General features: G+C 36.3%; 1 protein-coding gene across 1 annotated transcript in view; it reads left to right on the forward strand.

Moving 5' to 3' along the window:
• Positions 1-17,620, forward strand: part of MTR (5-methyltetrahydrofolate-homocysteine methyltransferase) — a 47,095-nt gene extending 29,475 nt beyond the window's left edge. Inside the window, exons 22-33 of the mRNA XM_052680217.1 lie at positions 1,648-1,748; positions 2,827-2,894; positions 3,727-3,847; positions 6,719-6,800; positions 7,501-7,599; positions 8,505-8,580; positions 9,908-10,063; positions 10,802-10,998; positions 13,374-13,574; positions 14,831-15,023; positions 15,777-15,889; positions 16,023-17,620. Of these exons, the coding sequence (XP_052536177.1) occupies positions 1,648-1,748; positions 2,827-2,894; positions 3,727-3,847; positions 6,719-6,800; positions 7,501-7,599; positions 8,505-8,580; positions 9,908-10,063; positions 10,802-10,998; positions 13,374-13,574; positions 14,831-15,023; positions 15,777-15,889; positions 16,023-16,109 (1,494 nt within the window). The 3' untranslated portion in view covers positions 16,110-17,620. The remainder of the gene's footprint in view (positions 1-1,647; positions 1,749-2,826; positions 2,895-3,726; positions 3,848-6,718; positions 6,801-7,500; positions 7,600-8,504; positions 8,581-9,907; positions 10,064-10,801; positions 10,999-13,373; positions 13,575-14,830; positions 15,024-15,776; positions 15,890-16,022) is intronic.
• Positions 17,621-21,236: the final 3,616 nt, after the last annotated feature.

A 21,236-nucleotide genomic window follows, 5' to 3' on the forward strand; every position in this document is an offset into this window, starting at 1 on the left:
TAGCTGATCTGTCTAATGTTACCCAGGTTACTGTAACCTCCAGGATGGTTTTAGTCTCACACTGCCGGGAAATGCATTGTGTTGATAGCTACATTTGAGGATAAGTAGCTGTGGCTGTGGATCTCTATCAAGATTTAAAAAAGAAGCATTCTGGATTTGTGCCCAGAACTTGAGGACCTCCTTGTTTGAGACAATTGAAACCACAGTGTGCCCTAAGTAGGGTTTATTCAAAGTGCTGAAATACTGTGTGCTCTGGCCCAGGTTGTTTTTTGCTCAGCTCACGTATTCATTCTTCTCATAGGCAATGTTTTTACTTGCGTATCAGTCACTAGTTAAATCATCAGCAGTTCCTGGGAGCAACATTTTTTGATCTCCCAATGTTTGGTTAATTTATTTCCCAACCTTTCTCTTACATTCCAGCAATTTATTTTCAGCTGTAAAATTTGCATTTTTGTATAGAGATGGCTGACTTGCCTTCATTTTGTATTTGTAGTTCTGTGTTCTTCTGTAAAATGGGAGCACTGAGGAGATGGTAGATTTTTAGTAAGCAGCAGCATTGATAAGGATTCCCAGTGTCCCAACTAATTGTGTTAGGACCATGGGAAATGGTAAATGCTATTATCTCTATATAAAGCCACCCAACCCCCAGAAAATGAAACTAATTTATAGTGTCAATGAATTGAATATGCTTTGGCCCTCTGCAAAGGAGGTGATGTTCTGGCTGGGCTGGTAGGTATTTTCAAATTCAACGTGCTCAGGTTTCCACTTGATTTAAATTCTGTGCAAATCAGGTAGTCTGCTACTGGCATTTCATCCTGCATCAATGCAAACATGGCTGGAGCTGCTCCAAACGACAATATGAATTAGACCTCTAAAAATGTATCACAAAGACTCATATCTTACTGGAGGATTGTAGAGGAATTCCACTACTACCCTTCTGGCAGGACCCTTTGTCAGGGCTGAGTGCCACCTTACTTAGGTTCAGTCTGACAGTGCACATTCCCTTCTTCAAGGAGATTCTTTTTCCAAAGTGTTTGTTCAAACTGGGCAGTTTGAAGTAGCCTGATCACTGCACTGAAATGTCTCTTGCTGCTTATGTTGCATAAAGAGTTGATAGCTACATTTGAGGATAAATAGCTGTGGCTGTGGATCTCTATCAAGTTTTAAAAAAGAAGCATTTTGGGTATGTGCCCAGAACTTGAGGACCTCCTTGCTCAGGAGTCTTTTCTGCTTTTCCTGATTCCTCTCATGGAATTTCTTTCATTCTGCTCACCATTGCATTGGAGAAAGATTGCCCTTGATGCATGAGCAGATGTATGATCATGAACCTGCATAACCTATTATTTTAAATATTTAAAATATTTATTGGTGAGTTTTTCACTTGAAACAGAAATACTTTATAGGATTCCAGTTATTGCACTACACAGAACGCTATTCAAGTCTGATTTTCTTGTGAGTGGTGTTGTGTTATTTTTCTTAACAGTTTTGAAAAACATGCAGTCAATTTGCATGAACATGTCTTGTGCAAGTTTTTATTACCTGCGTCTTATGAAGGAGTTGTTAATACTGATTATATCACTTCTGCTGATAAGAGAATACTGAAGCTTATGAGTAATTGAATTCTTGTGCCATTTGTTCAACTTTCAGGATCCTTATAATGGTACAATAGTACTAGCAACTGTGAAAGGTGATGTACATGATATTGGCAAGAACATTGTGGGAGTCGTTCTGGGCTGCAACAACTTCAGGTAAAGAGACTAAAGCTGTGTAGTTGGTAGCATAACTGTAAAAAGCTAAATAATTAGTATACTAGGCCTACTGAGGCTGTGGAGATAATAGTTAGAGATGGGCATATATTAGGAACTGTTCTTCCTTCCCATAGCTGTGACAGGGGACATAGATTGTACCAGTTACTACAAATCTGGAGGCAAGAGGGCATCTTTCTGTAATTCCTTTTTCCTAAAAAATTGCCATCCGAGATGAATACAGTTTAATATCAAACTGAAAAGTAAGTGGGAGAATTAAGTGTTGCATGTAGTATTATTTAAATGTATGTATAAAGCCTTAAACATAGAAGTGTATTATCTGAGGAAACCAGGCAGGACAATTCCAGTAGGCGAGACTGCTTGTGTGTTTTGTGGTGTGCTGGGATAAAAGGAAATCTTGGTATGGTTTTCAAGTTGTTTGTCAACTACAAGGTTTTAAAAACTAACTGTGGTATATCTTGCTACATAGGAGATGAGATTTTAATTCTGAGCTTCAAAAAATGAAACTTGTTAATTTTTTTATTTTATTTTTTAAACTTCAAGGAGTGGTGTTTTCTGTCATCGTGAATATGAGTGAGACTGAATGAAGCCAGTGGGCTTGCGTGGCTCACTTGAAGCAGGGGAGTGGGAAATAGGTAGAAACTTTGACAATGGCTTGGGCTAGTAGGAATAGAGTGCTAGCAAACAAACAGCAGTGTCTCACTTCGTAAAATGCATGACAAAAAAACAACAACAAAGTAAGTCAGTTTATATTCCTGACATAAGGTGTGATACCACAAAAATGTTTTAGTGCTGCCTGAATGACCTCAAATAAAAAAAAATTAATCACCAAAAAAACCCACAATGTTTCTGTCTTCTGTCATTAGTAACTTTAGTATATTGAATTTTTTTCCAGACTCATAGGTGTTTCTATATTAGAACTCCCAGCAGTTGTGTGGAGAGAAACAAACAGAAATTAATCTTCATTTTAACTCCAATAAGCTGTTCGCAGTAAGAGCAATGTGTTTGCCCTTTAACAGAACTCTTTAAAAGAATCTTGTCATCTCACTTCTTTTCACAGAGTTATTGATTTAGGAGTCATGACTCCATGTGATAAGATATTGAGAGCTGCTGTTGAGAACAAAGCAGGTATAGAGAGATTTCATTAGTACTCCTGAATTATTTAATTCCAAACCTTGCTCTCTGCTTTTTTCAGGTTGTTGTTGTTGTTTTTTTTTTTCCTGCTCATTGCGTTTCTGTGCTGTCTATTATTTTATCAGACTACCTTCAGGTAAATCAAAACTTTTCCGTTAACAGTAATAACTATTTAGTATTTGGCTCTTCCATGAAACTTAGCCCAAGGAACTGAAAACCTGCATTAAAAAGACAACTCTACTTGTAGAGATGCTTTAGTATTTGTTGTTTAGTATTTGTTTTACACGTGGATAAATGGAAATTTGGAAAGGCTGATGAACTTTATGTTGGGTTTTAAATCAGTATAAGAATTTGGCCTTCCCAAAGCAAAGGAATAGAATGAATTATTCTAGGAAAAAAATTGAGTTTTCTGAACTGAGTTGCAGTTGTGAAACAGTCTTGTAAAAGATAATTTGCATGGAACACAGGTGGTGAAATTGGAAGGCATTTGCTGTTTCTAAGAGCAGAGTACTCAGGCTCTGAGTCTTGAAGTTTGCTAATCAGAAGTATTGTATGTTTATTGTGAAGCTGGAGCAGTGGGTATTCAGCAGCTGTGAAGACTGAGAAATCTCTTAAACTGAGGATTCAGAATCACTTTCATTCTTGGAAAGCTTTCTGATTTAGGTAAACCTGTCTAATGTAGAAGACATTACCGTGGTTTCTATCTCAGTGTTTTCTATCTGATGCATGAAGCTAGGAATTAAAGACTTCCATTCTAAAATGATGCATAAATTTTTACAGGATTTCCTAAACCTTTTATATGTATGTGTTTGTAAATTTTAAATAGATATTATCGGTCTGTCTGGTCTCATCACCCCATCTTTGGATGAAATGATATTTGTCGCCAAAGAAATGGAGAGATTGGCAATAAAGATTCCTTTGCTGATTGGAGGAGCAACTACTTCTAAGTAAGATATCTCCTTTGGGAAGTTGGGGAATGTGTGTGATAGTAGTGTCAACCAGGGGAAAATCTCTGTAGCCATTTCTCTCTCCCTTTTTCCTTATTTTTTCCAGATGCACGTGCTTGATATTTATTTACTTAAGACTATTATTTCTTTTATCAAGTGCTGAAATTCAGTACTAAGATGTATTTGGAATAGAACAAATAGCAGACAACTTTTTGTTTTTGCAAATGTATTTTGTATGTGGAAATACTATTGTGGTAACTTCTAAAAATTAATATGTGTATTCATATGAATACAGTTATGTTATTCTAAAGGGTAGAATGGGAATCGGAATATCACAAAATCATAGAATGGCTTGGGTTGAAAGGGGTACCCAGGATAATCAAGTTCCAACCTGCATGGAACAGCCAGGGCCATCAACCTCCAGGTCTGGTACAAGACCAGGCTGCCCATGGCCCCATCCAATCTGATCTTGATCACTTCCAGGAATGGGGTGTCCACAACCTCTCTGGACAGCCTGTTGCAGGATCTCACCACTCTCTCTGTGAAGAATTTCCCCCTGACATCCAATCTAAACTTCCCCTCCTTGAGCTTAAAACCATTCCCCCTTGTCTTCTTACTGTCTACTCTTGTAAAAAGTTGATTCCCCAGTGTGAATGATTTTGGGACTAGAGATGGTCATACAGACATCAGGGTGCTATTATCTTTCAGGAAGTTTCTGGCATCATTGTTCAGCACTGTGCTGATTGGGTCCAACCTCCAAACCTGTTCAAGCAGGGTGATAGATGATACATTCTAACAGCTTGCCTTTAAGTAGTTACCATTTTGTCTTTGTTAGGCTGAACTTTCTTTTTTTGTTGATACCTTGTTCTTTCTGATCCATTCAAATGAAATAATGCAGCTGCTATGATATCCTGAAGTAAAGTGTTGACAGCTTGCTGACATCTAGTATGAGCATTACCACAGATGTGTTTTGGGCATTGCATAGTGGCCTTGTCATACTTTGCTAAGTGGTTTATGTACAGTATCCTTCAGTAGGTGACAGCTAAGAAGGTTGCAGAGGTCATTTCTTGCATAACTAAAAGCTGTCAGCAGTATTACTTCCTTTAGCAGAGCAGCACATAGTCCATCAGAACCATTAGCTACATGTATTTTGTATTATTGGCCTTAGCAAACAGGAAATAGCAGGATCACTACCCATCTTTATGGTCCTATGGTTATAATGCGTGGTTCATTACATTCTTTTTCTTCTTTTTCACAAGTCTCTTTAGCTATGACTTCTGTACTGAGAACAAACAAGGAGTTTATTCCTAAACAAACAAACAAACAAAAAAATGGATAGGACATTTCTAAATAAAGAGCCTCAGAGAGTCCCTTTTTTTTTTTTTTTTTTTTTGTCTTTTTAGTGTCTGTAGAGCACTGTGGCATAATGATGGATGTAAAATAAGCAGCATCAAACAGATCTCTAAAATTTATAGGTAGAGATGAATGCAGATGGGCAGCATGAATTTTGTCCTTAAATGTAGAAGTAATTGAATAACATGTAAAATATGCTTTGTATTCGTAAACAATTGTACTCACATGAACTGTATATAAATATAATTCTGCATATGACCAGACACAGTTTATTTAAAATGTGTCAGATGAAGGTATGTTTTATGGGGAAATTAGATTAGTAGTATGTATTTAATTCCACTTGCACAGCTTTAAGTTTAACCTCATGTACTCTGAAAAGTTGTGTATATGTTAGAGCTTGCTAATGAAGAACTGTCTGTGTTTATTCTCTGAAATAGGTAGACATCATGATTTGTAATGGGTAGACCATGTGTACTTGGAAAGGCAGAAAATGAGGTTAGTTTGAAAGAGAGAGACTAGATTCTGACTACAGAATCTACATAATGAAATTTCACTTCAGCTTGCAGCAATGTTTGTGTTATTTGCTATGCTGCTTTGTGAAATTCAGATGTTGACAATTAATGGTGGTGGTTTTATTGTGGTAATGTTTGTTTAAAAAAATACCTGTACCTGATGATACAGTGCCACTGTAGGATTATGCTCTGTTTGTTTACTTTGTCTGTTTCTATCAAAATGGATGATAAAGTATCTTTCTTTCTAATAAACTGAGCTGCTAATATCAACATGCATCACCTAGAATCCAATTAAGGTGTTCTTAGACAACTGGTTACTGAACTGTTGCACAGTCATCATTAACCGTATGTTCAAGTGTTTTTACTTTTTGATAGAACCTGAAGAAAAGTGAGGTTAGGCCTGCTGCTTGTGTTTGATTGGAATAGAGTATATATTAAATAAACTGAGAGTTCTTAATTTAGTGACTGGGCTGACATAGCAGATGCAGGTCTGTTCTGTTTTATAGCCATTGGCAGAATTCCTTTTTCAGGTAAATGGAAAGCTTCTGCCTCTGAAGTAGAGCATTATAGAAATTGAAATAATCATCACCGGAATACGTTAATATTAATCCACACACCCAGAAGTTAACATATGGGAGGGAAAGCTGTAAGATGAGCAAACAAGATTTTACCTTATTTTTTTCTATTTTTTTTTTGTAAGTGAGAAAGTTCCAAACTAAACCTGAAATTTCTGAGAATTAAACAAATAAATTGCTGACTTTCAGTCAGCTGATAAGACACTGAGGAAATATAAGCTGTCTCATTACTTACAAAGCATTCTGATATTCTTTGAAGTAAAGTTTTTATGTAGCTATTATTAAAAATCTGCTACTCATCAGTGGTTTCTTGTTTTGAAATTCTGGTCTGTGCACTGTCAGGATGTACTTTGTATTTTGCAGGGACTATTGTTTGTTTTCCTGCTTTGTTTGTTTCAGTTCTGAAATGCTCGCTTTCTTTTTCATTTAAGAACACACACAGCTGTTAAAATTGCCCCCCGCTATAGTGCACCTGTAATTCATGTCCTGGATGCATCCAAGAGCGTTGTGGTTGTAAGTTCTAGCTATAATTTCTCATTTATGCAAATATATATGCCCTGCTTTTCTTTCTTATGCCTCTCATCTAGTTGTCTAAGATTTAATATTATCACAAAAAATGGAAGAGGTACTACAGAGACCACTTCCTAAACTAGTGTTGCTTCAGCAGTTTTTTTTATAGCCACTTAGTTTTCTCATTGAACTAATTTGACTTACTGTCATTGGATACCTATATTTACGTGTCAGTTTGTCTAATTATCTAATGGTGGTGACATGATTCACTCTGAATCCTTGACTGTAGTTCTGAGATGTTTAAAAATGAGGAGCGATGTGATTATGTGTGATCTGCTAATTCTCCCTTTTGAGTATATTTGTGAGATTAGAGATACGGCAACAGGAAAACAGTACTATGAAGTGGCTGAGTGAAGATTTTTGGAATAGGAGCTCATTCTGTTAGACAAATAGGTCGTCTTAGCAAAAAAAAAAAAAAAAAAAAAAAAAAAAAAAAAAAAAAAGACAGAAAGAAGTAGCTGCCTGTTGTTCAAGTATTCAGCCTGTAGAATATCCCTCTTTGGGTCTTTTGAGAGCAAGATGGAACTCTGTTAGTATTGTCAGATGTAATTGGATAAAGTTCACTGAAAGTAACGTCTGAAAGATAGTAGCTTAGTCTGAAATTCATACTGCGTTCTCATAGTGCGTTCTTTCTTTTCTGCAGTGTTCCCAGCTCTTAGATGAAAGCGTAAAGGATGATTTTTTTGAAGAAATATTAGAGGAATATGAAGAAATTAGACAAGAGCACTATGAGTCTCTTAAGGTACAAATGTAAATAATCTAGTTTTTTTCTCTTGTTTGAAGTGGTAGGTACTTATATAATTACTAACACTGAGTTTCAGCTCTTTATGAAGACCTTGATTTATACTTGTGCTGATTTTGATAAAATAAATAAATAAAATTCTAGCCTGTAGGGGATAATTCTACGTGAGTCTAACATACTGCTGGCAAAGTCTTGATTGTCTGAAATGAAAACTCACTGATACCTAGGATAGCTCTATGAGGCTGGCAGTCATGTCAGCTTAACCAGTCTTCAGGAAGTCAGTGCTCTCGCATGGCAGTAGCTGAAAACAGGGAAATGCACTGAGGTAACTAAAATGACACCAGTTGTTTTTGCTGATCCTGTACTGTGTTCTATTGTGTACTTCACGCTACTGCATTTTCCTGTTGTCTTTGTGTTGTCTTGGTTAGGGATCTGAACAGCTTCAAAGTAGAGAACTTGTACTGCAATTTTAGGAGAGTGAAAGGAAAGCAGAGAGAAATAAAAGGTGCGGAGTGTCAGAGTGTATGTAGACTTTGTTTATCTGTTTGGCTTTTCTATCATTTTTGTAGAGAAAAGCAGAAGCAAACTGAAAGTGATCTGACTCTTGAATGGTCTTTTGATAGACATAAATAAAGGTTGAGGCCTCCTGCTCAGAACATGAATCCAGCCAAGTTTAAGACTATCCTTTTTAAGATCAGTCCACAGACTGAGATGACCAAGTGCAGGGCTGTCATTTAAAGAGAACATTGTAGTGAATTCAGTTAGGAGTTTTTGGAATTGAAATTAGTTTTTCTTTCAGAATTGTCCTGTAAGAGGTTTTGACTAGAATTGTATGACCACTGCGATGGTTAGAGTTTGTTAGAAAGATGAGTGTTTTCATAAGAGTAACCTTTGTGTCCGTACAGGAAAGAAGATACTTGTCTCTACAGCAAGCTAGAAGAAAAGGTTTCCATAATGACTGGTTGTCAGACCACAAACCCGGTCAGTTTATATGATGTTGGTTGTAGAGGTGGTGATTTTGTTGTGTCTTTGTTTCATTTTATCTGTTGGTTTAATTAATTGGATGATGCTTCATTAAACTTCAAGATGTAGTAGCATTGTGTTAGAAATAGGGTAACAACTTGAGTAAACTCAGGTCTGTATGAGCAGACTTTTTTTTATTGCTTAAGTTCCATCTTGCTGATCTGTTTCAACTTTATAATTTTTCACAGTAATTAAAAGAAAAAAAAAAGCAAAACATCTCAAAACAAAAATTAATAAGAAATTGGTGAAAAAAAAATCTAAACCAGAGTCACCCATAATGCCCATATAATAAAAAATCAGAGTAATGCAGCCTTTCCAAAATAATATTGAACTTGTTCATACTGCAAAGCTTATGTACTGCTTTTAGGCAACAGTAGTTGTGACACACCATTTTCTCAAATTCTTCCTTACAATTTAATGGAGAAAGAGGTAGATATTTTTTCTACCTGTCTCTGTGCCATTTTTTGTTGTGTTAATACCAAACACCAGAAGTATAAACAACCTTCCACAAGAAGGTGCCTCCTGTAGTGGCATTAACAGGTGACTGCTTTGTCACTTCATTTACAAGACTGTGCAAGTTAGCTCCCGTTAGGCAGCAGAGCTCCACAAAGCTGCTCATTCACTACCACCCCAGTGGGATGGGGAATAGAATGTGAAGGGTATAATAGAGTCTCAAGGAAATGATGATTTTCACTTGCTCATATTAATAAAAGCTGTGTTATAAAGTAGTGAACAGCAGAGATTAAACAAGTACAAAGCTTGTGGCTGCACCATATCAAAGGTCCATATCTCTCTTTCACTTCTGATGCATACACTCAACAGTGTGTGATGGTAGCAAAAACTCTTACAAGATTCATATTAATTGTCAGAACTATTTTACAATACCATAGCTCATTATGTCTGTATATAGAAAGTGGCATTTGTAATTACGTGTGATCCAGGGCTATGAAATCTTTTGGGTATGGATAGGTTGATTTTGGTCTTACGTTGAATATTTTATCCCATGAAATAAGTAGAGAATTCAAACATCAAGTCAGAGTTGATTTACAGGAAATTACAGAAGACCTTACATTTTCTATTTTGACTTCTTATGATTTTTTTTAAATTATTTTTTTAAACCCAGAGTATGGTATAACTTGGGCAGGATGCAGCAGTGAGAATTTGAAATTACTTTAGAAGAGTTCATTTGCAGTGGTGGAGGCTGGGAAGCATCAATTATGCTGTGCATATTAGAGCAATATTAAATAATTGTCTTCATGTCAGATTGTAATTCTAATTCCTACAGTGAAACCAAAATTCATTGGTACAAAAGTCTTTGAAGATTATGACCTGAAGAGGCTAGTAGAGTACATTGACTGGAAGCCTTTCTTTGATGTCTGGCAACTTAGAGGAAAATATCCCAACCGGAGTTTTCCTAAAGTATTTAATGATAAAACAGTAGGTAAGTAATGAAATTGCATTTACTTTGTGTGCATGCAGCATTCAGATTGTGAATATTTTGAAATAGACAGAAATGATAAATTGCATTCTGGAGGCTGGGGACCCTGCCAATGGCAGGGGGACTGGAGCTTGATGAACCTTGAGGTCCTTTTCCAACCCAATCTATTCTGTGATTCATTGGCACTTAAATGTTAACTGAAGTAATTTATGTAAAACAACATTTACAGATGTTGACACATGAGGCAGGAAGGTGCTTAGTCATTTAGGATTCACTGCTAAAACATGGGCTGCTATTTTAACGACAGAAAATGGCAACAGAGCAATTAGCACATGTCCCTGTTAAGGCCTAAGATGTCAAGAGGGCTCTTCCTCTTTTTGATACTACTCAGTAGGCTTTGGAATACGTGATGAAGTTGAAGAAAATGTTTAGGATTCTACTGCATTGTGGTAATGTAGACGCATGCATGCTTTCCGTATTGCTCACTTCATTCTGAGTCCTCTGCCCCAATTAGGATGGCAATGGCTATAACATTTGTTTTGAGATGCATGCTGTTACAGCTGTACAGACATTATCACACTGCTATGCTCGCTGCTTGCTCTGGCTGACAGATTGCTGCAGTAGAGAATTTCGTGGAAAATGAATCAGTCTTAAGCAGTTTTTGGACTTGTTCAACTGGTTGTGAATGCTTGTCTTTTCAAAAGGTTTTCTCTTTTTTTTTTTTTTTTTTTTTTTAAATAGGCGAAGAAGCACAGAAAGTTTTTAACGATGCTCAAAATCTTCTGAAAATATTGATTAATCAAAAGAAATTACAAGCAAGGGGTGTGCTTGGGTTCTGGCCAGCTCGAAGTGTTCAAGATGATATCTATTTGTATGCTGTTGAAGAGGCAGTGGGATCTTCAGAACCAATAGCAAAATTCTGTGGCCTGAGGCAACAGGTAAAGTAACAGAATAAAGTGATTTTTTTTTTTCTGAGTTGTAGGAGTAGAGCAGAAATGCTGTAATAAAAATCTATGCAGTAAATAATTGCCATTATCTGTCTGTGCTTGTCTTGCCATTTCTTTCAGTAATAACAAGATCTTGCTAATAATGACCCAAGCATTTCTAATTGTAGCATTTGTAGTAATTTGCATTGTAATAGTTGTACAGAATGCTTCATAGACTTGGCAGCTTCAAATCTCTGTTTTGTCTTCCTTTTATTATTTAAACCATTTCTAAAGCACTGTGCTGAATATATTCATCATGTCACTCTTATATGCTAAGTTAGAACCTAATAATATCCCTGGATTCTACCTTAAATTTCTGTTTGGGTATGTTAAAGATGAAAAATATTTTTAATTAATATCTGGAAACTAAAGCTCAGTGGAGATGAATGTTTCTGATAATCTTAATTTTTTTATATAAAATTTCTTATATTAAGAGACAGTTTATAATTAGTTTGCTGCTAATTCCGGTTGTGAGAATCATTATTTTAAGTATTTATGCTCGAATCATACTGGCATTTGCATTTATTTTTGTAACTTGTACATTTTCAAGATATTTTGCTTCTCTTCCTTCCCTGCATTTCACTTTGGCTTCTTGATAGTTCATATATTTTGTCATCAAATATGGCAGAAACAAATCTTACAAATAACTTGAATTTCTGAAATACATTATTCTTACTCTGTGTTAGTATTGCATAATTGCACTGAGAAGTACATAGCTTAAAGTTTGTCTACCAACTCCTGGAACAGGTAATCTATTGCATGGAGGCTGATCTTAGTGTATCTTCAAGTCCTTGGCAGATGTTTATGTAAACTGTTCTCAGAAACATTCAGGGGATGCTGTTCCAGAGCCTAACTACCTAGTTAAACATTTTGATAGCCAAATCAAGTTTACTACATTTTCTTTTCCTGTTCTTTTTGTCTCATGTGTTTGCAATTTATTGAGGATGTCTGAGAGGTTAGGAGCATGAAACTACATTATTCTGGAATCTCAGCCATTTTAGCTGAACGTATTCCAATCTAGTGTATGTAGTGATCCAGCAGAGGCTTCACCAGAGTAAAATAGAAAGGAATAATTGTCTTCTGTTTTGTATATACAATCTTCCTCTCAGTACACAGAGTTCTCTCTATGATGTTGTCATCATTAAGCATGAGATGGAAATCTAAAAGCAGGAGATGTTTAGTATTTTCTTGTAACTATGATCAAAACAAAAGAACCTTAAATTTAAATAGGGATCAAATGAAGGAAAACAAAAATTCTTCTGTTTTATGGTACTTGTTATAACTTGGTAGTATATAGAATTTACACAGCATTTATCTTTGATTGTGAGAGGTGATGGTGTTTTTTATGTTTTTTAAACTAAATTTGGGATTGGGTTGAAAGCATCATTAAACACTGGAATACCATAGAATAAGAAAACTTGGAGAGGATTCTTCAGTAAAGTGATAACCATGAATTAACTTCATTTCTTTGTAAGTTGCACAGATACACAGGAGTTGTCCCACTTTTTCTTTTTCTTTTTTTTTTTTTTTAAACACGAGTTATGTTCCTACAATAAATACTGATTTCATCCTCAGCTTCTTGTTAAATGCTGTTGCCAGCATTCAGTCACCTGTTTCTATTCCCTTTTCTCCATTTTTGGGAAAGGATGTGGTGAGTGGGTCTTTCTTTTTTGCGTAAACCCCCTTGAACCTTGTTTGGGGTTCAACTTTTCAGTAGTGATAGACAAATTTTGTTTCAGTTTGTATGTGGGTCATGCAAACGTAATTCCCGGAGTACTGTTTTTTTTCTATGCTACTGAGCATGTGGTTTGTGGCATAAGAAACAAGGAGTGTTTATAGACTCTCGCAGGCATTCCATAGTGGGAGCTGCTGAAGAAATCTGCAGTTTGCATAGCTGAGGTGCAAACTATCAACTGTCCATTTTGTTGACAAACGTGGAGTCTGAGTGTTACAGATGGAAAATTCCTCTTCATCCCCAGCGGTTGGCACAAGAGTGTTTGCTATTTTGTAATACTTTGTCTGCAGAATAAGCTGTTAAATCTTACCAGCTGTAAATAGAACCAGAACATCTCTCTGTGCCTGTTCAGTACAGCATCTCCTTCCTTTGACATCTTGTTTTTTAATGATCTAAACACCCTCAGAAGAGTAGAAGTGCTTTTCATCTAATTCAAGGGGAGGAAAGTTGTTGTGGCTCAAAGACTAGTTAGGTATTTTTCAGAAATTCTCCAAGCACTTTAGTCTTAATAATCCTGGTGTTTGGATCAATAATGCACTAATAATACATTCTTTTAATGTCGTGGCTTGTTTGTTTGTTTATTTTACTTTAGGCTGAAAAAGATTCTGCCTGTACAGATCCATATTACTGTCTCTCTGACTTCATAGCACCACTGGATTCTGGCATTTGTGACTACTTAGGCCTTTTTGCTGTAGCCTGCTTTGGTGTGGATGAGTTATGCAGTGACTTCAGGAGACAGGATGATGAGTACAATATCATAATGGTAAAGGCACTTGGAGATCGACTGGCTGAGGTATAAAGTTTTATCATGTTTCCGTGAAAATTTTCTGTGTTCTAGATTTGACAAACCGCTGTTTAAAGTTTTAGCATAGACTCAGACTGTTGTGTTAGTGCATGCCCAGTATTGAATCTGGAAGTGAACTGATTCCCTTGAGCTTCTCTTAAGAGAGATAGTCTTCTGAGCCAGAAGGGAGTCTGCTATCCTTACTTCCCAGCTGCAAAAACTCCTCCAAGTTCTTTTTGAGCTTTTTGATAGTTGGTAGAATTTACTACGATTTTTAAACAAGGCTGCTTAAACAAAACTGTCTTTAAATATTGCTTTGCTTACAAGAGAATGTGTGTTCAGATCCAGATTGAACCCCCAATATTCTTGAGTTGCTTGACATTGCACTGATGCGCTTTCAGCTTTAATGGTAACCATGGAGATGTGTCAGGGCACAAGTCTTTTGACTTAATGTACCTTAGACTTAGGCATGCTCTTAAAGCTGTAACTGAAGTGGTTTAGAAAGTTCTGGACCTTCTCTCTAACTCTACCTCCGTCTCCATGCTTATACCTGAGTAATCAGTGTAAAATTTATAGGAGCTTCAGGGCAAGTAGAATTGGCTGTAGTTGTGTACTTTAAACTATAAGGGAGTTTTAGAAATCAGTATTTGATGCCATTAAAGGATGTTTACTGAAGTGGAAATTTCTCCTGAATGCAGCCATTGCTGGCAAAGTAGTATAATCTGTAAGAGCAGATACAAAACAACTGCCACTCACTTTCAATCAGAAGAAAGATCCGATGCTGAAAAAGAGCAGTAATCAGTATTTACATCTGAAACCAGTATGGCCAGAATGGCATTCCACAGGTAGATCTCCATTCCACAGGAGGAGATATCCAAAATAGACCTATTGTCTTCAGTGTTATAATGATGTAATACTGCTATTGCCTACTGAACTTCATCTTCTTTAGTGACCGCTTTAGATGCTTATTTAACCGTGTAGCATTTTAAGGCATGGTAACAAAAAAACCCAACCATGTTATTTACCAATAAGAGAAAAAATGAAAAGGTCTGAACTAGAAAAATAAGCATGGTATGGGACTTTTACTGTGATCAAAGTTTTCACCTGTTATAAGATCTTTCTCTTAAAAAATCAAAGTGGAAACAAAGAGAAAGTCTTTATCATTGTACGCCTTCATCAAATAACTACTGCATTTGTTTCAACAAAAAAAAAATATATATATTTTTTGTGGAACCTACGTATATTTTTTTTCACTACATTTCAAGGCATTTGCCGAGGAACTCCATGAAAGAGTTAGAAGGGAATTCTGGGCTTACTGTAGTGATGAGCAGCTAGATCTTTCTGACCTACGCAAAATTAAATACGCGGGAATTCGGCCTGCTCCTGGTTATCCAAGCCAGCCTGACCATACAGAAAAACTCACCATGTGGAAGCTTGCTAACATTGAGGAAACAACAGGTAACTACATCAACCTTACTAAGACTTTTCAGCTGTTTTTGTTTAATGAGAGAATGAAATGTCAACAAAACAAAGAATTAGAGTGTGAAGAACTGCATGTAAAAATGGAACTGACATGGTTCTGGAAATGGCTGCATTTCCTCTTCCATTGTTGCTTTTATTTTCCTCATGCAAGGAAAAAAAATACCAAATACTTCCCATGGTTTTGCTAAAGGAGTTTTGTCCTTAATTAGTAAATTACGTGCAAAAAGGACTTTGCTATACAGAGAGAAAATTTCTAGCATCCTTATGGCTGCAAGAAGACGTTCCATATACAGACAAAATAAAAGCTAACTCTGCACTGTGTTTCCTAGTCCACGGTAACCTTCAGATGGTAACATTTAAAAAAAGAAGAAATTCTATTTGTTTTCCTCTTATATTTTACATATTGAACATTTCACTGTTAATTCACTTCTAAAATACGTTCATATGTTTCAAAAGCTCTAGTTAGCCATTTCATTTTCAAAAATATTCTTTTTTTTTTTTTCCAGCGAACAATTCAGTTACTCTATATTAATGCTGTAATGAAAGTCTGCAATGTATTTAAAGTTTTATGTATTTTCTTTGGAATGGACAAATAGATAGTAGTTTTATCTTTCTAACTCATTGGAAAGCTTTTTGATTGTGAATTTGCTTAAAGCTGTCTGACAGAAAAAGATTCTGAACTTACACTTATTATCTGGAGAACAAGTATGTTTCCATTCTCTTTTTCAGGAATTGGTTTAACTGAATCATTAGCAATGACACCTGCTTCTGCAGTTTCTGGCCTCTACTTTTCCAGCCCCAAATCAAAATATTTTGCTGTTGGCAAGATATGTAAAGATCAGGTAACTTGCACAGTCTGTTGAGGCATTGTTACAGCATTCAAAAACAGCTTTTGTCCAGATGCTTCAAAAGTTTTTGTCAACACAAAAAGCCAGAGTTCCCAAATTTTCATTGTGTTTTGTGTTCCCTTTGCAGGTTGAAGATTATGCACTAAGAAAAGAATTGTCTGTGGCAGAAGTGGAGAAATGGCTAGGACCCATTCTGGGATATGATACGGAATAACCGTGATAGATATGTGGGCAAGCATTTCTTTCTGATGGTCCATTTGCCAGAATGAAAAATAAAGTGGCATCTATTCTCTTTCATCACTTCCCTTAGTATTCACTGGAAGTGTTTTGTTGTTTTTGTCACTGTTCTGGTCCAAAAAAAGCCCAGAACCACAACTACCCCAACAAATCAAATGAATTCAAATGCAAATACGAGAAGAAAATCCTTCCTACTGAGAAGTTCCCTTCCATCCAGCTCAGTATTTGGTCTTATTGTTCCTAATTTTTGATCAAGGAACTCATATTTCAGATGTGCCAGGTATATGGGACCATGAAGGTATTACGATCTTAGTCGTAGCAGTGTGCAGCTAATTGCAGGGTGAGATGTGGAAGTTTAATTCCCCTCTTGTCCTTAGGAAGGCTTTGAAATGAGGGCCACGTATTTGTCTCACTGACTGTGCACTGATGCTCAACAGAATTTGATTTCTGTTATCTGAATGTGTATTAGGTCAATGTCATACAGAAATATGATGTGATTTTATTTTTTTTTTTTCTATGAAGTCAGCAAAGGTTTTAAACTGAGTTACTAAGAACAACTGGTGTACAAACAGATCTCCTTTTCTCAAATCTATCTGCTCCAAATTTAGGTCTTGTGTGTACTGTTGGTTAGGGTTTTTTTTATTGTCTAAATACTAACTCAGGTTTTAAAAATACTTTGTGATGACAACTGTAGTTAAAACTTTCAAAAGAATATAATGTGCTGGAACAATATCAGAGATGCAGTATTATGATAAAACATTAAATGAGATGACTGAGCCTGTTCAGTTGTCTCATGCTTGATTTCAGCTGACCACAGTCTGTTTCTACTCTGTATGAAGTGTAATGATACTTTCCAGTCTTCCTATCTCACAGTTAGATTCTGAGGATTAATTCATATGCAAAAAATCTTTTGTTTGTGGAAAAGTATGAGAAGCATAATTATTACTATTATCATGTATTCTGAAATCTTGGAGTTGACCAGTGTTATACAAACTTTTAAGCTTCTGGCACTTTGATTTAAGAAGCAAATAACAGCAACACTATCATAAGTAACAGTTAATACTATAGGATTATTCTTCAGATTTAATGTTAAGTGAGCTAATTGTTCATAGCTCTTAATAATCCCCTAAAGTGCCTCAATTATTATTCAAAAGTGAATGTCATAAAATATTATGGCAGGGAAATCTCATTTTTCTGATCTCTAACTGTAAAGAAAAGAAACATTTTATGAAGAAAATTTACTTTTAAGTAGTCAATCTGTGATCTTTTAAGTTACAATTTTTGAAATATTTATGTTTGACTTTATGTTAAAAGAATAATCTTTAACTAACAGTTTAATAAAGGTTAAGCTGTCAATGCTGTTATCATTTTAGAATTCTTTCAATGGCAGTAAATATTGCTGTAATGTGAGTAAATGATTTCAAAGTTAGTATACACATTGTATTACTAACCTAAAAGAATAAATGCTGCTATTGGGTTCTTAAAGAAGTTGAGGGTTGTGGTTTTGGCTGGGATAGAGCAAATTTTCTTTGAAGAGGCTTGTATGATGCTGGGATTTGGATATTGGGTGAAAATAGTGGTGATAGCAGTGATGATATTAGTTGTTGCTGAGCTGTGCATACTGTCCAGGTCCTTTGTATTTCTGATATTGCCCTGCCAGCAAGGAGCTTGGGGTGCATAAGGAGCTGGGAGAAGGCACACTCAGGACAGCTGACCAGAATTGGCCAAAAGGACATTCCGTGTCATATGGCCTCATGCTCAGCAATAAAAACTGGGGTAAAGGAGGAGGAGGAAGAGGGGACATTTGGAATGATGGCTATTGTATTCCCAAGGAGTCACTGCATGTGCTGAGCCCAGCTTTCCTGGGAGTGTCTGAACATTTCATCTGCCTGCTCATGCGAAGCAGTGAATTAATTCCTTATTTTTTCTTGCTTGCATGTGTGATTTTTGCTTTACCTGGTAAACTGTCTTTATTATCTCAACCCACGAGCCTTTACAATCCTTCTCTTTCTCACCTGGGGAGAGTGAGCGAACAGTTCTGTGATGCTGAGCTGCTGCCAGGGTTAAACCACAACACTGTCTTCTTAACTGAATGCTTTGGAATGTATCACCCTTTAATTATTCATAACAATAATATCTTCCTTTCTTTGTGTATTAAGAGGCATAAGAAATATCCTCGTTGATCAGCCGATTCTTGTTGCTGGAGTGGTGCTTTACTAGAATGCTCTTTTATACTGCCAAAATACTTGGGGGGAAAAAAAGTCATAATACTAATGAAAATTTGGCCTTGAAGTAGCCTATAAAAATTGAGATCTGTTTTGGTTTCTTGTTCACACGTGCACTTTTGCCTCAGTTAATGTTTGGGATGTTTCCACTCCACCACTCCATATCTCCAGCGTTTGAAGGACAGTGTCTTATTAGTCTGAAATTCATATTGGGAACATGAAAATGTGGCCAGAGTTTGACTTGAATTGTTTGAATTTGTTCGTTTATTTATTTTCCTGAAATCAATAGCAGATCATTGAGTGAGTACAGCTTTAGTGGATTCATACTGGCAGAGTAAGTAGGTCTACTTCTGTGTAACCCAATGGAGATGTTACCTTGTGTTATAAGCAGTGGCTTTCAAATGCTATCCCACTTACTTTATCCATACGCTGAGAAAGATCTTCATCTTAGCCTGCAAAAGTTGTCATTGTGAGAACGTGTTTGGAAGAGTTATTCCTTGTTGTTATACAAATGTTTTTAGCCGGGACAGTTTCAAACTGTTAGTTGTTACCTTGAGTAACAAATATCTTTGTTCTTCTTTCCAAAGAGAAGGTAAATTATAAAGGAAAGTGGTCTCATTATTTTACCAATTGAGATGTTCACTTATATCAAGCTATACTGAAAAGCTATGATAAGATTTTACCTCATTGAAGTAAATGAACTTGATGGAACACGCAGGAAAGATGGACAATTTTAGAATGCATACAAGGTTTTTTGCAGTGCTTTTCTAAGTAATACTAACGAGGAGGTAAGAGATGGTAAAAAAGAATGTTTTGTAAACAATTGTTTTTAATTTTCATGAATAATTTGCTTTTGACACACATTTTGTATTTGGGCTAGCAACGTGGTGATTAAGTTTTGAGGCAGATTAAATTTATTGGTGACTATCAAGAGAGAATCATAGAATTATAGAATGGTTTGGGTTTAAGATCATCCAGTTCCAACCCCCCTTGCTAAAGGCAATGACACATCCCAGTAGACCAGGTTGCTGCAAGCCCAACCAGCCTGGCCTTGAATGCTTCCACGGAGGAGAGGAATACTGTCTCTAAACTTGCATCCTCATTATGAGATCTATTTCAGTGCTGCTGTTACTCCTGGGAAGATTGTAGATCAGTTTATTTTGTGTGGGAGTGATACTGATGGTGAGATGATACTATTTCTCCCTACACACCTCCCTGATTTATTGTGTATTTGAAAATATCTCGCTGCTTGCTGATGAAATTTGAGAATTATTTGCATCTTTGTTAAGCAATATGAATCTTTGTTCACCCTTTCAGTTAATTTCTTTTCTGAAACACAGGTGGTGTCCAGAAGCAGTAACAGGGAGAAGGGAGAATATTAATTGTTAGAAGTTCTGTTTTTCAGAAAGAGTCTAGTTTACTAATAACTGTGACTGAGTTTCATGAAAAAATGATTCAAATGTTGGCTGATTTACCTGAACATGTCTTGAAAAAAATGGGGTGTTATGTTGTTGGAGCACTGGAGGAGCAAAAAAAAGTAGCTTTATAGTTCAGCACACTAGTTCCGTGCAGAAGCAGCAATATGTGTTCTCAGTCACTGGAGAAATCATTCTTTTGTTTTCAGTTATCATATCCTTGGCATGGCAAAGCCTGTTCAGCCCCCTATAAGGTCATTCGATTTGTTTGTCAGGCCTAATCCCCTACAAAGTCATTTGATTTGATTGTCAGGCCTGTGTAGGTGCCTCTTTGAAAATTAAAATATACTGTGAACGGAATAGGAATATGTTTATCCCACTTTCCCCCTTAATTTGTGTATTGTCCAGTGAAACAGAACTGAAAAACCAATGCAGTAAGCCTCCATGTTCTTTTGTTCTATTAATACCACTGTGGTTTAATATCTTGAGATTTTTGACCATGCCAACATGCCTGATATAAATAGCTGTGCAAATAGAGCTCAACTGAGATTACCAAACTTGGTGTTCTGGATTTTTGATCCAACTTGAATGGGGATGTCTAAAAGTAAGCTAGAAATTATCCTGTGTGGCCCTAATCTGCCATGATGGCTGAGAAGTTAAAGACCTTGTTTTCAGGAGTTTTTGCCTGACTGCCGTATCACCAGTATGGCCTTTGCCTAAAAATCCTGATCTCATGCTAGGGCAATGTCTGCCATTCCTTCCTACAAAAAGAGCATGAAATAAGTGGATAGAACATAGAAGTTCAGATGTACTTAATCTTAGCTCATCATCTTTTCTACCTCTTTATCAAACCAACTAACCTCTTCTGTTTTTCCATTTTCCTTCAAGCAGCCCCCTTAACCTGAATGTCAGTTTCCTCAGACAGGACCCTTTGTAGACTCTGTCAAACTTGAACCTTAAAATGTTTTTTAAATGTCTATTTGAAAGTGCGAAACAGTTATCTGACCTAGAAAGAGGAATTGCTGGGAAGCATTGGACATTAATGTCAATTGGAGTCAATAGCCTTACCCTTAGGAGCCTTGCAATATCTTCAGGAAATTTCCATGCTGGTAGAATGTGTACATGTAGCAAAGGAAGCTAGAGGTGTGGGATTCACAGAAAGTAATTTAATTTCAGTAGAGTGTAGATAGGGGATAGAAGACTGCAAGAGTTGTAGTAAGTGCATTTATTAAAATAGGGGTATTCTCAGGATTTGTCTTATAGTAAGTGAAAATAAAGACTATAGCCCATATCTTCTGTCTACCATCAAAATATTGGAAATATAATTTGAAAACAAGTCTTAGGGAGTTTTCATTTATGTAATCTATGGATGTCATTAATGAGTTATAGTCATATTAGTATGTGGGAGAGAGAATGGAAGAATCAATACTTAACTTGTAGCCAGCTTACTGCTAGGGGAAACAT

The sequence above is a fragment of the Tympanuchus pallidicinctus genome, unplaced genomic scaffold (assembly GCF_026119805.1).
Source record: "Tympanuchus pallidicinctus isolate F22 unplaced genomic scaffold, pur_lepc_1.0 scaffold1, whole genome shotgun sequence".
Taxonomy (NCBI): domain Eukaryota; kingdom Metazoa; phylum Chordata; class Aves; order Galliformes; family Phasianidae; genus Tympanuchus; species Tympanuchus pallidicinctus.